At 43.3% G+C, this 19,024-nt stretch overlaps 1 protein-coding gene across 1 annotated transcript; it reads left to right on the top strand.

The window, feature by feature from the left end:
• The first annotated feature begins 1,383 nt into the window (after positions 1-1,383).
• Positions 1,384-14,364, top strand: LOC121401546. The gene is made up of 8 exons (XM_041586738.1): positions 1,384-1,659; positions 7,280-7,594; positions 8,110-8,235; positions 9,149-9,247; positions 10,504-10,608; positions 12,764-12,859; positions 13,028-13,174; positions 13,739-14,364. Coding segments are annotated over exons 1-8 (933 nt in total). The 5' UTR covers positions 1,384-1,616; the 3' UTR covers positions 13,741-14,364.
• Positions 14,365-19,024: the final 4,660 nt, after the last annotated feature.

Genomic DNA, 19,024 nt, shown 5'->3' with positions numbered 1-19,024 from the left:
CTCTGGGCCTCTGCTTTATATCCAGCCCATGACCACTGCACTAACTCCAGCATTGGCCCCCTGCACTAGCCCAGGGATCCTAACTAACTCCAGCACTGGCCCCTTGCACTAACTCCAGCACTGGCCCCTGCACTAACTACAGCACTGGCCCCTGCACTAACTCCAGCCTTGAGCTCCTGCACTAACTCCAGCCCTGAGCCCCTGCTTTATATCCAGCCCAAATCCCTGGCACTAACTCCAGCCCTGAACCCCTGCTTTATATCCAGCCCAAATCCCTGGCACTAACTCCAGCCCTGAGCCCCTGCTTTATATCCAGCCCTGAGCCCCTGCACTAATTTCAGCACTGGCACATTGCACTAACTCCAGCTCTGGGCCCCTGCTTTATATCCAGCCCATGACCACTGCACTAACTCCAGCATTGGCCCCCTGCACTAGCCCAGGGATCCTAACTAACTCCAGCACTGGGTCCCTGCACTAACTCCAGCACTGGGCCCCTGCACTAACTCCAGCCCTGGCCCCTGCACTAACTCCAGCACTGGCTCCTTGCACTAACTCCAGCCCTGGCCCCTGCATTAACTACAGCACTGGCCCCTGCACTAACTCCAGCCCTGGGCCCCCGCACTAGCCCAAAAATCCTAAACTATCTCCAGCCCTGGCCCCTGCAGTACCTCCAGCTTTGAACTCCACACTACCTCCAGCCTTGGGCCCTGCATCAGAATTAATTAATAATCAGCTATGTAGCATGAACCTCTAGATGTGTCTTCACTGTCTGCTATTTCCAGTGACCCCTAAACTCAGCTTTTCAGCAGCAGCTCAGAACACACTGAGCATGTGCAGTGCCACTGACACACAAAAGATGCCTAACAAGATTAGAAGATGGGGGCCACTATGGTCAGTTTTGTAGGCCTGGATCATTATCATTATAGGGCTAATGAGCCTCTGGGCTGGTGCAGTAAGTTCAGTATATAAAATACAGCATTTCTATCCATAATATCATTAGGCTTTAATTCTCCTTTAAAGAGGCAGTATACCCCCTTCCTCAACATGAGTGCAAAGAATGAAAGAATATTGATTTAATCATGAAAAATATGTGTTTTTTATTATTTCTTGAGTTAAACAGGTCAAACAACCTGTGCACTGAGATAATTACATTCCTAGTGCAAATAATACCCCCTCTATAATGGACTCCTGCTAACAAAACAGACACAACAAAGGGGGCAAGGCGTGTTCTGTATCAGTCCCTGCCCCAGTGGAGCTTACAGTCTAAACTCCCTGTCACAGTCACAGGTCAGTTCTATCAGGAGCCAATTACCTGTTTGATTATGAAGAGTGGGAGGAAAGTAGAGAACACGGAGGAAACAAACTGTATTTACTGTATATATTGTCAGTCTCTCAAGTAACTGACAGCAACACATTCTATTCTTTGAATCAACATCAAGAGAGAAAGGAATTTCCCTGTTCAGCAGCAGCTCCTCACTCGTTGGCATTATCAGAAAACATGTGACAGAGCCAAGAATGAATAAAATCAGTGACGGGGACTTATCTCAGTCTTTTTGGGGCTGTCGGAGGCAGAAGACACATGTGGCTCCTCTGATCCTGACCCAGAGCTGCTGAACATGAGCCGGGCCCTCCTGCTGCTCCTCTGCTCCCTGCTCTATGGTAAGGAATAGGCAACCGTCTCCTAGTTCTTCTGCTGTATCTGCACAAAACTCATTCTCCCACACACAGACCAGGAGCTCAAGGAATATTGTTGCTCCATGGGAATAATAATGTTAATAATAATATCTCATTTGTGTTTGTTCTGTGTGGAGTCTGGTGTTATGTAATGCAGTTCCTCTCACTGTATATAATGTACTTGGGGTGCCACTGTCTCTCACTGTATATAATGTATTTGGGGTGCCACTGTCTCTCACTGTATATAATGTACTTGGGGTGCCACTGTCTCTCACTGTATATAATGTACTTGGGGTGCCACTGTCTCTCACTGTATATAATGTACTTGGGGTGCCACTGTCTCTCACTGTATATAATGTACTTGGGGTGCCACTGTCTCTCACTGTATATAATGTACTTGGGGTGCCACTGTCTCTCACTGTATATAATGTACTTGTGGTGCCACTGCCTCTCACTGTATATAATGTACTTGGGGTGCCACTGTCTCTCACTGTATATAATGTACTTGGGGTACCACTGTCTCTCACTGTATATAATGTACTTGGGGTGCCAGATGCAGCATTCCCTTACATAGGTGTGTCGAGTCACATGTTCCCTATAGTTGACACATCAGATTTTCCCATTGAATTTAAGCCCATGTAACTACATCTGACTTGTAGGATCTGATCAGTTGATTGGACACAATCCTACAGAATCTCCTGCAGTTTAACACTAAATGATCACTTCTCATTTAGTGTTAAACTGCAGGAGATTCTGTAGGATGGTGTCCAATCAACGGATCAGATCCTACAAGTCAGTTGATTTACAGGGTCAAAATGTTGTTTACATATTTATTTATATTATGGGGTTGTATAGAAATACCTTAGTAATACATTAACAACATTAATCCCTGTAAAAGGAAGTCTCATGAGCATCCCAGACTAAGGAATTCCCAGCTCATATTATAACTCATATCTAGTGACATGACCTGACCAGCAAGCTGGTTTATTTTAGAGAGAATTGGTCTCCACCCTCCCCCTTCTCTCTCTTCCTTGTTGCTTTTATTTCTATTTGCTCTGTTATGAGATGGAGACAAAATGGTGATAGTAGAGTGAGATAGAGACAGTAACACAAGATGGTGATAGTAGAGTGAGATGGAGACAGTAGCACAATGATGGAGACAGTAGGGCAAGATGGCGACAGTTCGGTGATATGGTTAAAGTAGGATGAAACAGAGACAGTAGGGAAAGATGTAAACAGTAGGGTGAGATGGAGACAACATAGATGTAGACAGTAGGACAAGATGGAGACTTTGAGGTGAGGTGGAGGCAGTAGGAAAAGAAGGAGGCAGTAGTGCAAGATAGACAAGACAAGATGGAGACACTAGGACATAAAGGAGACCGTAGAATGAGATGGAGACAGTGGGGCAAGTTGGATACAGCAGGATAGGAAGGAGACAGTAGGTAAAGATGGAGACAGTAGGGTAAGATGGAGAATGTAGGGTGAGATGAGATCTGACCAGCAAGCTGGTTTATTTTAGAGAAAATTGTTCTCCACCCTCCCACTTCTCTCTCTTCCTTGTTGCTTTTATTTCTGTTATTTGTTCTGTTACATATGAAATGGAGACAGTAACACATGAGAAACAGAGACAGTAGGGAAAGATGGAGACAGTAGAGTATGATGAAGACTGTAGGATGAGATGGAGACAACATAGATGGAGACAGTAGGACATAAAAGAGACAGTAGGACAAGAAGGAGACAGTGGGACAAGATGGAGAAAATAGGATAAGAAGGAGACAGGAGGGTGAGATGGAGACAGTAGGGTGAGATGGATACAATATAGATGAGACAGTAGGACAAGATGGAGACTGTAGGGTGAGATGGAGACTGTAGGGTGAAATGGAGACAGTAGGGTAAGATGGAGACAACAGGATATGAAGGAGACAGTAGAGCAAGATAGAGACAGTAGGACAAGATGGAGACAGAAAGAAAAGATGGAGACAGTAGGACATAAAGGAGAGAGTAGGGCAAGATAGAGACTGTAGGGCAACATGGAGACTGTAGGGTGAGATGGAGACTGTAGGGTGAGATGGAGACAGTAGGGTGAGATGGAGACAATATAGATGGAGACAGTTGGACGAGATTGAGACAGTAGGACGAGATGGAGACTGTAGGGTGAGATGAAGACTGTAGGGTGAGATGGAGACAGTAGGCTGAGATGGAGACAAGAGGACACAAAGGAGGCAGTAGGGCAAGATAGAGGCAGTGGGGCAAGATGGAGACAGTAAGATAGGAAGGAGACAGTAGGACACAAAGTAGATAGTAAGGCAAGATACAGACTGTAGGGCAAGATAAAGACAGTAGGACAAGATGGAGAAAGTAGGACATAAAGAAGACAGTAGGACAAGAAGGAGACAGTTGGGCAAGATGGCGACAGTAAGATAGGAAGGAGACAGTAGGACACAAAGGAGACAGTAGGGCAAGATAGAGACAGTAGGGCAAGATGGAGACAGTAGGACAAAAATAAGACAGGGCAAGATAGAGACTGTAGGGCAAGATAGAGACAGTAGGGCAAGATCGAGACAGTAGGACATAAAGACAGTAGGGCAAGAAGGAAACAGTCAGACAAGATGAAGACAGTAGGACAAGATGGGACAGTAGGACAAGAAGGAGACAGTAGGGCAAGATGGAGACAGTAGGATAAGAAGGAGACAGTAGGACAAGAAGGAGACAGTAGGACAAGAAGGAGACAGTAGGGCAAGATGGAGACAATAGGACAAGATAGAGACAGTAAGACAAGATGGAGACAGCAGGGCAAGATTGAGACAGTTAGACAAGATGGAGACAGAAGAGTAAAACAGATACAGTAGTGAAGGTGACAACAACAAAATTTTGGGCCTGCTGCCCTTCAGCTGTTGATAAAGAAAAACTCCCAGCACCCAGAGACAGAAAAAGGCTGATGTTTTAGACAGTGACCATTAATAAAGACATCCCTGACCAGTGGGCAGGACACACTAAAACATATCACACTAAGCGAGAGACGCCATTTTTATAATGTTCCTGCTTTATTCCATTGTCTCATGTTCTGTTTATACCACAAACTCCCGTTCAGTTTCACGTGGAACATCAGACAACGACTGTGATGCCTGTTCCCCCTCACTGCAGAGATGTGTGTGGGTCACAAGCTCTAGTACAGGATTCTCAGAATTATTACTCGTCTCCTTTGTGGAACGAGTGGAGGTGTCTTCTGCTTCTATAAATAAATATGTATCTATATTTATAACCCTCATTATACCAGTGCATTGTTATCTCAGTTACTGACAGTTGCACTTGGTTGCAGGGGTGTCACCTGCACGATCCACTCATTATATCTGCTGACCCCCAGCCCCATAGATTGTTACATGGCCCGGGTCTTTGGACACATACTAAACAGACCCTTGACAAACTGAGCAATAGTATTTTTTGCTTTATTCTGACTTCGAGGATCCCTGAAACTGCAGAATCAAGCTCACCGGAACAGCAACTTTTTGCCTGGGGTGCAAAAATGAGTAATAATGCTGCCTCACGCACCAGCAGAGTTTTCCAGCAGAGTTTAGTTGGCATAGTGACTGAGACATGTTCCTTATCAACCGGCAGGGGTGTGCCTCTTAAATCAACAATGTCACTAATATAGAACATTTTTATGTATATCTATTGAAAGATCGGGAGTCCATATAGCTATTCAGCATGGCCAAAGGGACCGGCCCCAGTTCCAAGGCAGTCAAAATCCAAAAAGTTTATATCAAAAAATATATATGTCCCAAGGCCTCTTAGATTAAAAATAAGAATAATTTATTGAAATTCACACCTATGACTAAGCGCCGGAGGGTGCGAAACGCGTAAGGTGGGATATGTGGGGTGGTATGTACTGAATACTTTTTAAATGTGAATTTAAATAAATTATTCTTATTTTTACTCTAAGAGGCCTTGGGACATATATCTTTTTTGATATAAACTTTCAGGTTTATGTATGCCTGAAAACAATGTGCACAATAAAATAATGTAAAAAAAAGTTACCGGGGAAAGTATTTTTGAGTGCCCATGGGATTGTCTCTAATTACTTTCTGGTAATTGAACAGCAGTAGTGCCTTGCTTTATGGCAGTGATTGTTAGTGTCTTTTCAGGATCAAATATCTCACAAGACAGGCTTGAGTCATTTCCCTATTATATCACAGGTTTCTTTGATCTGCCATTGAACTGTGCAGGTATGTGGGTAAATTAGCGATATTCTGACCCAAAACCCATTCCTCATGACAGGTATGGGGAAACCCCAATGTCCAGAAAGCAAAAAAATATTTTTTAAAAAAAGATGTCCTTTTTTCTGTACTAATAAAAGAGAACCTTGTACTTGATCCCAACTAAGCTGGTGGCAAAACAATCTTATTGGGGTTTATACAACACTCACATACAAGGTATGGAGATGGGAAATTATAAAAACCCTTCTCTGGAAACCCCCATGTATTCTGTATAACTGGTCCCATACCTGTACTAATACTCATAGATCTCTCAGCAAGTTTTAATTCTCTTGACCTTCATTACACTGCCCTGTTTTGGTTCTCTTCTTACCTCTCAAGTCAACCTTTCAGTGTCTCCTTCATGTTTTCCATTGTGTCTCTATGTTGGGGTTCCTCAAGGCTCTGTCCTAGGCCCCTCTGTCTTTCTACTTCCTCACTAGTTCAACTACTCAATACATGTGGTTTCCATTAACATCTCCCTCTCCACTCCCAGTCTCAATGATGATCTCTTAACCCACATCTCTCCTGCTTGCCGTCCATATCTACTTGGACTTTGACACAATGGTTGGCACACCCATGAATTCTGTGAAGTCTCTTTCTTACAAGCCACTATTTGCTAGCTCCATATATACAAAATGCATTTTGCTTAAATATAAACTGTTTTTTACCTCTATGAAAGTGCAAACCCTGAGAAAACAACTAATAAAGCTGCTTAGGAAACAAGAAAATCTCACATCATATGTTTTTTAGGTAAATCTCCGGTGGGGACTTTCCCATGTCACAATGTATAGTGACTCTAGGTGAGGCTATTATTAGAGGCACAAAATTCCATCACCCCCCTTTCAGGGTGATAATATCAAACTCCATTCCTTTGCCAGCTGACCATGTCCCCATGTCCAATGCAATGGAGTTACCCTTGATTCTGCCCTGCCCTTTAATCCTTATCCAATATTCTTATATCACTTTCACCTGAGGAAAACTTCTAAAGTACAATTGTTCATTACCCAAGATGCCAGCTAATGACCCTGGCATTTAAGCATTTTATTACTCTGAATGTATCTCCAGATAATCTCCAAACCAGAATGATCTTCCAGTTGCCACCCTCTCTGGATCTCCCTGCCAAGTTCCATGCAACTGTCACTCAGAGAGAAGCTTCCCCCCTAGCCTGGCATTCCTCCAATATACACTACAGTATATGCCACATCTCTCTTTTAGTTGACTCCTCATCTTGCCCAATACCCTGGGGCACAGTCACAGTTTTTGCAGATCACATGGGAGAAACTTGCTTTTATTGTTCTGATAACAGGCCTCCTGCTGTCAATGCATTTTCTAAATCTATTGCCTCTTTGCAGGTATTGGATCCCACATGAACATCCAGGAGATAGTGGCTTATGAAGGAAGTTTGATTCTCTTGGGAGGAAGACCTGACTTCAATGAGCAAATGGTGGTTGATCTATACAAAGACCTTACATGGTTGGGCACGTACCATCACGGATTTCAATGTGCCAGTCAGTATGAGGAACGTCTAGAGTTCCACCAAGAGAATGGCAGCTTCTCATTGAGGGACCTTGGGGAGAACGACCACGGCACATACACTTATGATGTGCTTCAAATTATAGATGGGAAGAACAATAAAACCCAGGTTAAGATTCATGTGACTGTGACAGGTGAGTTATCCCACCTGTGAGGGCTGGTCATCTTAAATACTGTTCTGCATTTACTTCTACGGAGCAACACTGGGGATGTGCAACACCTTGTAGGATGCCATTGTAATAGGTCATTTTATAAGTTGATGAACTTACTGCACTCACTAAGCTGAAATAATTTCTTGATGTAGTTTGTTGGTGCCTCTGAAAGCCACTTGCTGAAAGCTGCAAGTTAGTCTTGTTTATTTAACATAACCTTAACCAGTCTAAAGTCTGCCCTGATATAGAGACTTGAATTATACTCATGAGACAGTAGTACCAGACCCAATACTGAACCATGGACCTCATGGGAGGGGGGGCTATCTTACATCCTTATCAGTTATTATGGATCATTAGTGATCACAAATGAGGGTTTTTGCAAATAGAATATGCCAAAGTAGATCCAAAGAGTTGGATTGTGGGTCTTCAGAGCTCAACCTGTCCTCTTGTGCATCCTCTTTGCTTTGGTACCTTACTATTTGCATGTTATGCTTTAGAGAAAAAGGCAGTGACTGTGGAGCCAAGTGGGATATCTCCAATTAACCAGAGATCTGTAACCAGCACCGACAGTACCAGTACCAACAGCACTAGGACAAGCACAACATTTATTTCAGAATTTACTGGTAAGTTCTGATCCAGCGGGCAGGAGTGCCAATGAGAACATCTTTAGTGTCATACAGGGCTACTATCTTGCTACTCAGAGGTTTCCAACACAGTTGGGGAGTTGTTATTGGTTCCATGTCCCTCTAGGAATGGTTCTGATGGTCTTAACTGGCTGCGGTCAAAGTAACCTGTAAAAACAAATATATTTGTTTCTGGAGGGATTAAGACAGTTTTAACATAGCTTGCTACACAGTGTCTTAAAGTGATAAATAAAGAAGATCAATATCCAGGGTAGGTACTAGAGGGTGAGTGCTACTGTAATTATCAGGAGAACAGAGAAAGGAAAGAAAGAAAGAAAGAAAGAAAGAAAGAAAGAAAGAAAGAAAGAAAGAAAGAAAGAAAGAAAGAAAGAAAGAAAAAGAAATATAATGTAATATTCTGGAGGGTTTATATCCCCTTGATTACCTCGTTCTTCTGTTAGAACCTTGCAAACTGGGAACCCTGTGAATTTTGGTGCATCCCATGATGACTGAGTGGGGAAACTCCCCATTTTGATTTATTTATTCCTGAAAAGAAAGTGAAACAGGGTGATAATGGGGAGAAGGTAAAAACTGGGAAGCACCTAGTGAAACCCCTGTGTTGCTTGCAGATACTCAATACACATATACTCTGCCGCACAATACTGGGAGAAAAGGTTCTAGGTCCAGTACAAGCAAAGCCGCAGACCTAGATGATTGTGCAAAGAGAGGAGGATAAGAGTTGAAACTGCCATTGATATAGGAGATGCCACTGAGTATTTTATTTAGTAACTAGAGCAGCTATGTTATTATGTTACTCCATTACTCTGTTACTATGTGGCTCTGGGGCATCAGTGGGACCGGTGACAAGAGAGATGAGTCTCAGTGTGACCTGCTTTTCTTTTCTTTCCCCCAGTGAATGTGATGGGGCAGGTATGTGTCTGGCTGTGCTGTGTGGCGCTCCTCCATCCACTGCTAATTCTCATCTGCACCCTCATTAGATGCCACCCAAGGGGTGAGTTCATTCCACTACATACCCTGCCCTCTCTTCCCTCGCCATTTTGCCTTTCAACATTCACATCTTATGGGAAAATACTCATTTATCTTGCACTGTCCCTTATATTATTAATGATAGGGCTATAGAAGGAAATCATCATTTACTAATTTGTTAGTAACTGGCCCCAAATCCTGCCTTTTTAATTTCATTTCCCATCACAATTGTTACAATGATATCAGGAGACATAAATGGAGGTAAACTCAACAAGAGACCACCAGATAGTATCATACATGTTAAAGGCATATGCGTTCAGCACAATTCTGGTAAAACATCCCCTTTTTTAGATGAAGGAACTAGAAAATGAACATGGGGATAGAGGGGTAAGAAGTATCTAACCATAGATGTGACATGCCTTCGTTCACTTTATTCAGGAGAGCTTCCCATGGGTTCCAGGCTGGGGTAACCCCAAGTATTCTGTCTATCATTGTATGGACTCTACACCTCAATTGTCCAACCTTAGGGCAACTCCAGCAGATGTAGTCCTAGTACCTGGTAGGAGGACACTGGGTTCCTATAGCAACTTAAAACAGGTGTATGGGCTAAATAAGGCCTTTTTTTTCCTTATAGTATTACCACATACTGTATGAATCGGAATAAGTATAAGTGGATGGATAGTTTCTTGGAGAGAACCTTAAGGGATTTACATTGGGAATGCTCCTCTGTTCTACCAAATCACGAATTCCCAGGCCCCCTTCCATCTTACGGCAGATAGATATTTTATGTGCTGCCTTGGGGATTTGCTGTCCCATATGAACTGGAAACAGATTTTTGTCACTGATTGAAATGTAGTTTTTTAACATTAAAGTGCTTATGAGGGTAAATGTTGATACCCCTTGGACCTGTGGTTTGGTGGCTCCTATTGGGAAGCATCACAGGCAGTTTCAGGGATTTCTCTGCAGCCCAGAACATGCCTTGTGTAGCATTAGCCTTAGGGCTCAGGTTTCTAGAGCCATTTCTGTCCCTCTACAGAACTATGGAATGAAAGGTTTTCTCGTACCAATAACAGGGGCAATTACAAATGAATCCCCTTGGTTTTGGGAATGAGATGTTGGACAGACAGACAGAGGCTTGGATACTATTAGAGTGTACAAATGTATATGTAAAAGTAAAATCTATTGTTGTTATGTTATTGATTCTTCAAGTAAGAGAAACAAGCTGGTCTAGAAATGTATAAACTTCCCTAAGAAATAAGTAATTTGTCCTGTAATCCACAGGGAGGAGGCTCCCGAAGTTCTGCAATGAGTTGATGGAAACCATGGGCTCTTTGTCCCTATCCTGTGTCTTTTTCAGCTCAGTCTTCTGGCTTTTCTATGATAATGGTAAGAAATTGTAGCTAAAAAACTCACTGTATTGCTGCATTACTCAACTGTTATATGTAAATAATTATGTCTGCTGAACTGGCACACAACTCTTATAAGAATACTTTGCAGAGTTGGGGTTTGTACCTTTTAAAGCAGAAATTCCCAAACTGTGGGGGTGCTCGCCCCAAGGTCTGCTTCAAGAATGTTAAAGGACCCAGCCTGAAGGCCAGTTAGGGGGAGATTTGGGGTGAATGCTTATTTGTGTCCTGGGTACCCCTGGAACTATAGCAGGGTGACACCCCAATGTTTCTATATATCTGTAACCTTGTTATGAGCTAAGGGGGCCCAGTCTGAAGGTCAGTTAGGGGGAGATTTGGGGTGAGTGCTTATTTGTACCCTGGGTACCCCTGGAACTATAGCAGGGTGACACCCCAATGTTTCTATATATCTGTAACCTTGTTATGAGCTAAGGGGGCCCAGTCTGAAGGTCAGTTAGGGGGAGATTTGGGGTGAGTGCTTATTTGTACCCTGGGTACCCCTGGAACTATAGCAGGGTGACACCCCAATGTTTCTATATATCTGTAACCTTGTTATGAGCTAAGGGGGCCCAGTCTGAAGGTCAGTTAGGGGGAGATTTGGGGTGAGTGTTTATTTGTGTCCTGGGTACCCCTGGAACTATAGCAGGGTGACACCCCAATGTTTCTATATATCTGTAACCTTGTTATGAGCTAAGGGGGCCCAGTCTGAAGGTCAGTTAGGGGGAGATTTGGGGTGAGTGCTTATTTGTACCCTGGGTACCCCTGGAACTATAGCAGGGTGACACCCCAATGTTTCTATATATCTGTAACCTTGTTATGAGCTAAGGGGGCCCAGTCTGAAGGTCAGTTAGGGGGAGATTTGGGGTGAGTGCTTATTTGTACCCTGGGTACCCCTGGAACTATAGCAGGGTGACACCCCAATGTTTCTATATATCTGTAACCTTGTTATGAGCTAAGGGGGCCCAGTCTGAAGGTCAGTTAGGGGGAGATTTGGGGTGAGTGTTTATTTGTGTCCTGGGTACCCCTGGAACTATAGCAGGGTGACACCCCAATGTTTCTATATATCTGTAACCTTGTTATGAGCTAAGGGGGCCCAGTCTGAAGGTCAGTTAGGGGGAGATTTGGGGTGAGTGCTTATTTGTACCCTGGGTACCCCTGGAACTATAGCAGGGTGACCCCAATGTTTCTATATATCTGTAACCTTGTTATGAGCTAAGGGGACCCAGTCTGAAGGTCAGTTAGGGGAGATTTGGGGTGAGTGCTTATTTGTATCCTGGGTACCCCTGCAACTATAGCAGGGTGACACCCCAATGTTTCTATATATCTGTAACCTTGTTATGAGCTAAGGGGGCCCAGTCTGAAGGTCAGTTAGGGGGAGATTTGGGGTGAGTGCTTATTTGTACCCTGGGTACCCCTGGAACTATAGCAGGGTGACCCCAATGTTTCTATATATCTGTAACCTTGTTATGAGCTAAGGGGACCCAGTCTGAAGGTCAGTTAGGGGAGATTTGGGGTGAGTGCTTATTTGTATCCTGGGTACCCCTGCAACTATAGCAGGGTGACTGTTACCCCAATGTTTCTATATATCTGTAACCCAGTTATGAGCTAAGGGGGCCCAGTCTGAAGGTCAGTTAGGGGGAAATTTGGGGTGAGTGCTTATTTGTGCCCTGGGTACCCCTGGAACTAAAACAGGGTGACATATGTAGTAAAAGCTCAATATTACGTCCCCTGATTATGAATGAAGTATTCTGTCATTTACCATTTTTGTGGTCCTACCAATACACAATACAGAATGAATTTCCCTAATTTTACATTTTCCAGGACTATACATTATTTTTTTGGTCCCCTGAAAAAAGCTAAAATGGGGTTGTACTGTATGTGTAACCTTGTTATGAGCTGGGGGGCCCGGCCTTTATAAATGTAAGCTAAGGGAGTAATGCATGGAATTGGCCTAGATTCTCTACTAAATACTCCTGGTGTAGCTGAAGGTTACGTAGGTGAGATTTTGGATGAACACTTACAACTAGCCTTGCTATACAGCTGGAAGAATAAATATAATTACGTGTCCTTGAGTCCCATTTGGATTTGGAGGAAGATGATGCTGATAGAGATGAGTTTTCTCTTGTGTCTCTCAGGGGCTGGAGGGACTATGACTTGGTGCCTTAGTGTCATCTCCATAATCCTCATTGCTGTGAATGCATCTCCGGTGGTGAAGTGGTGCACGACTCCATGTAAGTGATGTAAGAAGTATTCATGTGTTTCACACAAATGTGGCCTCTTGTTTATCCCCCCTAATCTCAGACACGTTTGCATGTCATTACCATTATAACATTGAGTATAAAGATGTTGTACATTGTCGGACATCAATATCCCTCTCACTAATTGTCTCTGTTCTACAGATGGACCTGAAAGTTCTACGTTACCCTTCTGCAATGTGATTGATACCAACACAAAGAGTCCACTCACCCCTCGGCTCTGCGGATATTTCAGTCTCCTGCTGGTGGCGCTGTTCTCCCTCTCCACTATTCTTGGCTTTTACCTGACATGTAGGTACCGGAAACCCAATCTATTTATGGGCCATCACAACTAATGTGGGCCCTGGAAACACCCCTACAAATAATGGAATGAAGACCCCTCTGTTTTAGTTTTATATTGCATTATTCTTCTTCTTATTGCTTAAAGAAGAATGCCACCCAAGCTTTATTTCATAATGAAAAATCTATTTAAAATTCATAAAAACATTTGTAATAGCGATTATCAGTGAATATGTAATTAATATCATTTAGGAATTTCCTTCAAGCTACAGCTTCCTACAAGAAGCAGCTTTTGGGGCGTAGTTCCCCTTTATACATATTTAGAGTGTCACTTTCCAAGATATGAAAGGAGTTTGGGTTAAACAACAAAAAACCATGAAAAGCAAAAGAGGAAAAAGAAATGGTCAAATCCAATGCATTAGATAGATTTAAGAAAGGGTCGGATGCTTCTTAATTCAGCAATTAATCTGATTTGATCAAGCGGATTTAGTGCAGTGTAGGAGGCAGGTAAGGATTATTTGGAGGCAATAAATTAATAATCAATTAATAATTACTGGATGTCTTTCTCTGGTAAAGGAAGAAGATGGGGATCAGCGTATGGAGAGAGGGGACAAAACAACGGACAGCAAGTGCAAATGAAATGTAGAAAACAGACGATTGACATGAAATCTCCAGTGGGCTCTGAGATGCCTTTTGTTTTTTAATATGTTTGGCAGAGTGTGCCCCCTGCTGGTGAGGGGCTGCAGTGTTGGCTCTTCCCAAGGACAGTCTGGGAGAAAAGATTATTATTCCACTGATTATGTGCAGGGAAACTAGAAGAACCTGCAGTTCCAAACCTCCCACCATTGTACAACAGAGACGCCAAGCGTTGGGAGGGACAGACGGCCAGAGACAGACGTGTGACGACTGATATAAAACGACATGAAACAGAACAAGGCAAAGTCCGTTACGAATGAATTGATAGAGTCATGAGCGAATCACAGAGACGGGAACCATCATTTTATTACACTGCGTCTTATGTATAATATAATGTATGTTAATTCATACATCCCAACATTTTGGAAATAAATAGAGGGACAAAAAAACAAGTATGATGTCATGTATGCAAAAGTGGTCATTATCCTCCCGTTTAAAAGGATTCTGTGGAGGGGAGACTGTTAGCCTATGAGTAAGTGCCCACCTTTGGCACGAAACGCGTCAGGCTTAAGTATGTCCCAATAAATATTTTCTACTTTTTACATATCATCTGGGCTCCTCTTTCAAGTGACAGTAAGTCTATCCTGCTTTTGTTTTTGTTTGAGCTGAAGATACAAGGCTGTTAACCCCTTAAGCAAACAGTCACCAATATCCGATCACAATGGTTCCATTGAACTATTCAGGTAGGTGTTGGCTGAAACTCACAGAGGTGTGAAAGTGAGATCTGGTCACAATGGTCCTATAATGGCTGTATCACATCTTCACAGGTTCAGATAACACACTACCTAATAATTCAATGGAACTGCCAGTGACCATTATGGTTTGTGCCAATAACCCCATTCGATGATTCCTTCTAAAAGCATTTATCCAGGGTGAGTTCAGATGAGATTTAAATTGCAGGTGGAGGATTAGAGACTGTTTTGCCTCTTGGCCCTGATCCCCAGAACAAACACCATCCTGGGTAAAGCTCAGTCTCTCCTACTCCCTAACTGTGTTTGGCACATCCGAAATCTCATGATAACATCACTAGAGTCACCAGGTAGGGATTTTTTTTAGAGTCACCAGGTAACAGCACCCACTGCCCCTCCCCCAGACAAACGCAAATAAATACATTAGTGAGACAGAGGATTTTTTTCAACGTTTCTTTTTTTTTACTTTTCCAGAGACTAAACACCGCCCCTTCTATCCTATAGCATAAGATGTAATTATTATAGAATGGGCCGTCATTCAAAGGTACCTTTATTCATATACTGGAAAAAAACCCCACTTTTTTCTGATTTCTATTATTTGATTATTTTTTTTATGTTTAATTACATTCCTCCCTGCTGCCTTGTTGTCATTCACGAGGTGATTGTCACATGTATTGTGGCTTTTATATTTCTCATTAATTCTTATTTATAACTACCGTATATACTCGCGTATAAGCCGGCCGCTACCCACGTGGCGGCCATGGGCGCCGCCATTTTGGGAGCGAACGCCGGCAGGGAAGGACGCGCCGCCCGGAGCTCCTGGACCTGCTCCGGGCGGCGATCGTGACAGTCAGTCACAGACAGTCCTGCTGGGGCCGGGTCACAGGGGGTCGCACTGCTGGGCTGGAAGTCAAAGCTCTGCGGGACAAGACAGAGCTCCCTCTGTCTCTGCAGGGCTCGCAGGGTGCTGGGTGTAAAGGGGAACATTTCTCCAGCCATTTTATGAGGGATTTTGATGTTTTCACCCCGTCGGATCAGCAGTGGCATCACTATGCGTCTGTGCTAGAGAACTGTGTCCTATTTATAACCTGGCCCACACTGATCCTTCTCAGGGTAAGCATATTTTTGCAGTGTCATGTTTCTGCTGATGGAATTATGGGGAGGCTCTTTTAAATAGTTTTAGATAGATTTCTATGCCATAAAACATGATTACACATTTACACATTCACATTTTGAAATCTGACATGGGGCCCCTAGGCTTATACACGAGTCAATACATTTTTCCAGTTTTCTTAGGTAAATTAGGTACCTTGGCTTATACACGGGTCGGCTTATACACGAGTATATACGGTACTATATTATGCTTGTTGTACAAGTCAAAACAAAAATCAAGCATTTTTAAAGAATTAAATCTTTAACATAAGGGCAGAGACACACATGGAGATTCGGGGTGATTTAGTCGCCCAGCAACAAATCGCCTCTTCTTCGGGCGACTAATCTCCCCGGACTGCCTTCCCGTTGGCTAGAATCTAAATCACCAGCGGGATGGCACTCACAGCGTCACCCGAAGTTGCCTTACGAGGAAACTTTGGGCAACTTCGGAAAACAAAACGCTCTGAGTGCTCCCTTTAGGGCAGAGACACATGTGGAGATTCGTGGAGATTAGTCGCCCGGAAACAAATCGGCTCTTCTTCGGGCGACTAATCTCCCCGGACTGCCTTCCCGCCGGCTAGAATCTAAATCGCCAACGGGATGGCACCCGAAATTGCATCAGGAGGAAACTTTGGGCGACTAATCTCCCCAAACTGCCGCCCCGCCAGTTTGAATCTAAATCGCTGTTGGAAGGCAGTTTGGGGACATTAGTCTCCTGAAGAAGAGGCGATTTGTCCCCGAATCTCTACATGTGTCTCTGCCTTAAAGGTACATTGTAAGCTCTGGGGGTGCAGGGACTCCCTGTGTCTTAGAGAAAATGATGGACAGTGACTGGCGTCATATAATATGTGCTGACTCCATAACTATTTTTGTAGTTGATTTTGAACTATTTAGAAGTGATGCTCTGCTGGCCTCTAGTGGTTGTAATTAGAATGAGTCCTGGACTATCCTAATGGTAGTAGCCTGTAGCTTTACTGCCTGTAAAGAGTCTAGAAACAATAACTAGTAATAAACAATAACAGCTGTAACATACGTTTCTGATTAAAACTAAGAATAACCAAACAAGGAAACATCTTTAACCCTTTTTTTCCCCACTAGTGTGTGAACAAGAGTGAGCTCAGTCTGCCCCAGAGACCAATATCCCGCTACTAGTGATGGGCGACTTTGTCCCGTTTCGCTGTGAAATTTGTGAATTTCCAGGGAAATTCACTAAAAATTCGCCAAATGCGACAATTTCGATGATGGCGACATTTGACATGCATTAAAGTCAATGGGCGTCCGTTTAACTGTCGCCAGCGTTGGAACTGTTAATAAATTTGCCCATTACTACCGGCTCAAAAATTCAAAAATATATTCCCAGTCAATTCTCAAAGTTAAAAAATCACTTTTTATTTATGATAAATATTAAAAAGTAGGCATACAGACCAATTGATGCTCCGCCTTACGCGTTTCGCACCCACAGGCACTTATTCATAAATGCCTATGCCTTATTCATAAATGCCTATGAATAAGTGCCTGTGGGTGCGAAACGCGTAAGGCGGAGCATCAATTGGTCTGTATGCCTACTTTTTAATACCTATGATAAATAAAAAGTGATTTTTTAACTTTGAGAATTGACTGGGAATATATTTTTGAATTTTTGATTTGAGTGCCCTTTGGAGTTGGGGGCTATATTCCAGCATTTTTGGACCTTTTTGACAGGCCTTTATAGACTGCAGCAGTTGAGTAGTAAGTTTTTTGGACATTACTACCGGCTACCTGTAATCCCTCCAACTAATAACCTAATAAATCTTAATAATGATTACCTATAAATGACCGAAAATCAACAGCAAAATAACAAAAATAACCAAGAACCCCAAATTGAAGCTAAACTAATAATACTGTATTGCCTTAAACCTAAAAAATTCTCTTTTAAAATTAAATGATTTTCTCTTTATAGTTATTTTAACTATAAAATAATCACAACTAAATCAGCAACAAACAGCCGTGACCCAAACCATTCACCTGTAATAGAAACTTGCACTAATAGTGACAAACTCCTTCAATGCCCTGTAACTACCCAAACAGAACTTCATACAAATAATCACAACTTATTGAAACTTATTAATAGCTAATAATACTGATTAGTGTTGATAATCAAAAACTTCCAGTATCCACTGCAATAACAGTAAAACAAAACTGCTTTAATATTTAACCTTTAAACAATAACCTTTAATATTTAAATGATTATTATTAAATAAAGGTAAAATCCCAAACCGCCTGCTAAATAAAAGATGGAGCATTGTTATACTCTCCTCATCCTCGGCTACCAAAACATAACAAACGACACACTGATCTAATGGATATTCCCCCTGGGAATAGGGTTTATTCGGATTTAAAGTTGTTATTTATGACCTGACACATTTCTTGATTGAGAGGTAAGTCCTCTGTGGGCAGTTGCTGTTGGGCCCATAAGTAGATACTGTAGGTGACGCCCTTAGTGCCAGCCATCCTCTGAGAGCCTGTTTGCCACCCAAAAAATGTGAATTATCAGACAATAAGGAGCAGAAATCTCTGGGTGTCACACAGCAATTTAACTGCACCTCTACATGTGAAAGTGCCATCAGTCAGTCACCCATAGTTTCTATCCGAAGTCAGACATCCGACTCCCACTGAAATCTATAACAGAAACAAAGTGGCATCCAGGCACTCCGTACACTCCACAACGGCTGTCAAAATTAGTATAAAGTCTGTTTTTATTGTAGAGTAAATCAGGGATGGGCCACGCCGGCCACCCTCCACGTGTGTGTGTCTAACCAAAGTGAAGGGAAGAAGGGGAGGGTTGAGCGATGGAGGGGAGGATGGGGAGAGCAACAGAGGGAAGAACAATGGAGAAGAGAGCGATGGAGGGGTGAGCGATGGAGGGGAGAGTGATGGAAGGGAGGGTGGGGAGAGCGATGGAGGGGAGAGTGATGGAGGGGAGAGCGATGGAGGGGAGAGTGATGGAGGGGAGGGTGGGGAGAGCGACAGAGAGGAGAACGATGGAGGGGAGGGAGGGCAGAACGATGGAGGGGTGAGCAATGGAGGGGAGGGTGGGGAGAATGATAGAGGGGAGAGTGATGGAGGTGAGAGTGATGAAGGGAGGGTGGGGAGAGCGATAGAGAGGAGAGCGATGGAGGGGAGGGTGGGAGGCGACTGAAGGGAGAGCAATGGAGGGGAGGACAGGGAGGGGTGAACGACAGAGGGGAGGGTGGGAGGCAATGGAGGGGACGGTGACAGGAGGTAGGGGAGAACGACAGAGGGGTGGGTGGCAGAGGGAAGGAAAGGGAGTAAGACTGAGGGGTGT

The sequence above is a fragment of the Xenopus laevis genome, chromosome 1L, assembly GCF_017654675.1.
Source record: "Xenopus laevis strain J_2021 chromosome 1L, Xenopus_laevis_v10.1, whole genome shotgun sequence".
Lineage (NCBI taxonomy): Eukaryota > Metazoa > Chordata > Amphibia > Anura > Pipidae > Xenopus > Xenopus laevis.
The sequence above is the reverse complement of the archived record's forward strand: the minus strand, read 5'-3'. Positions and strand labels throughout refer to the sequence as shown.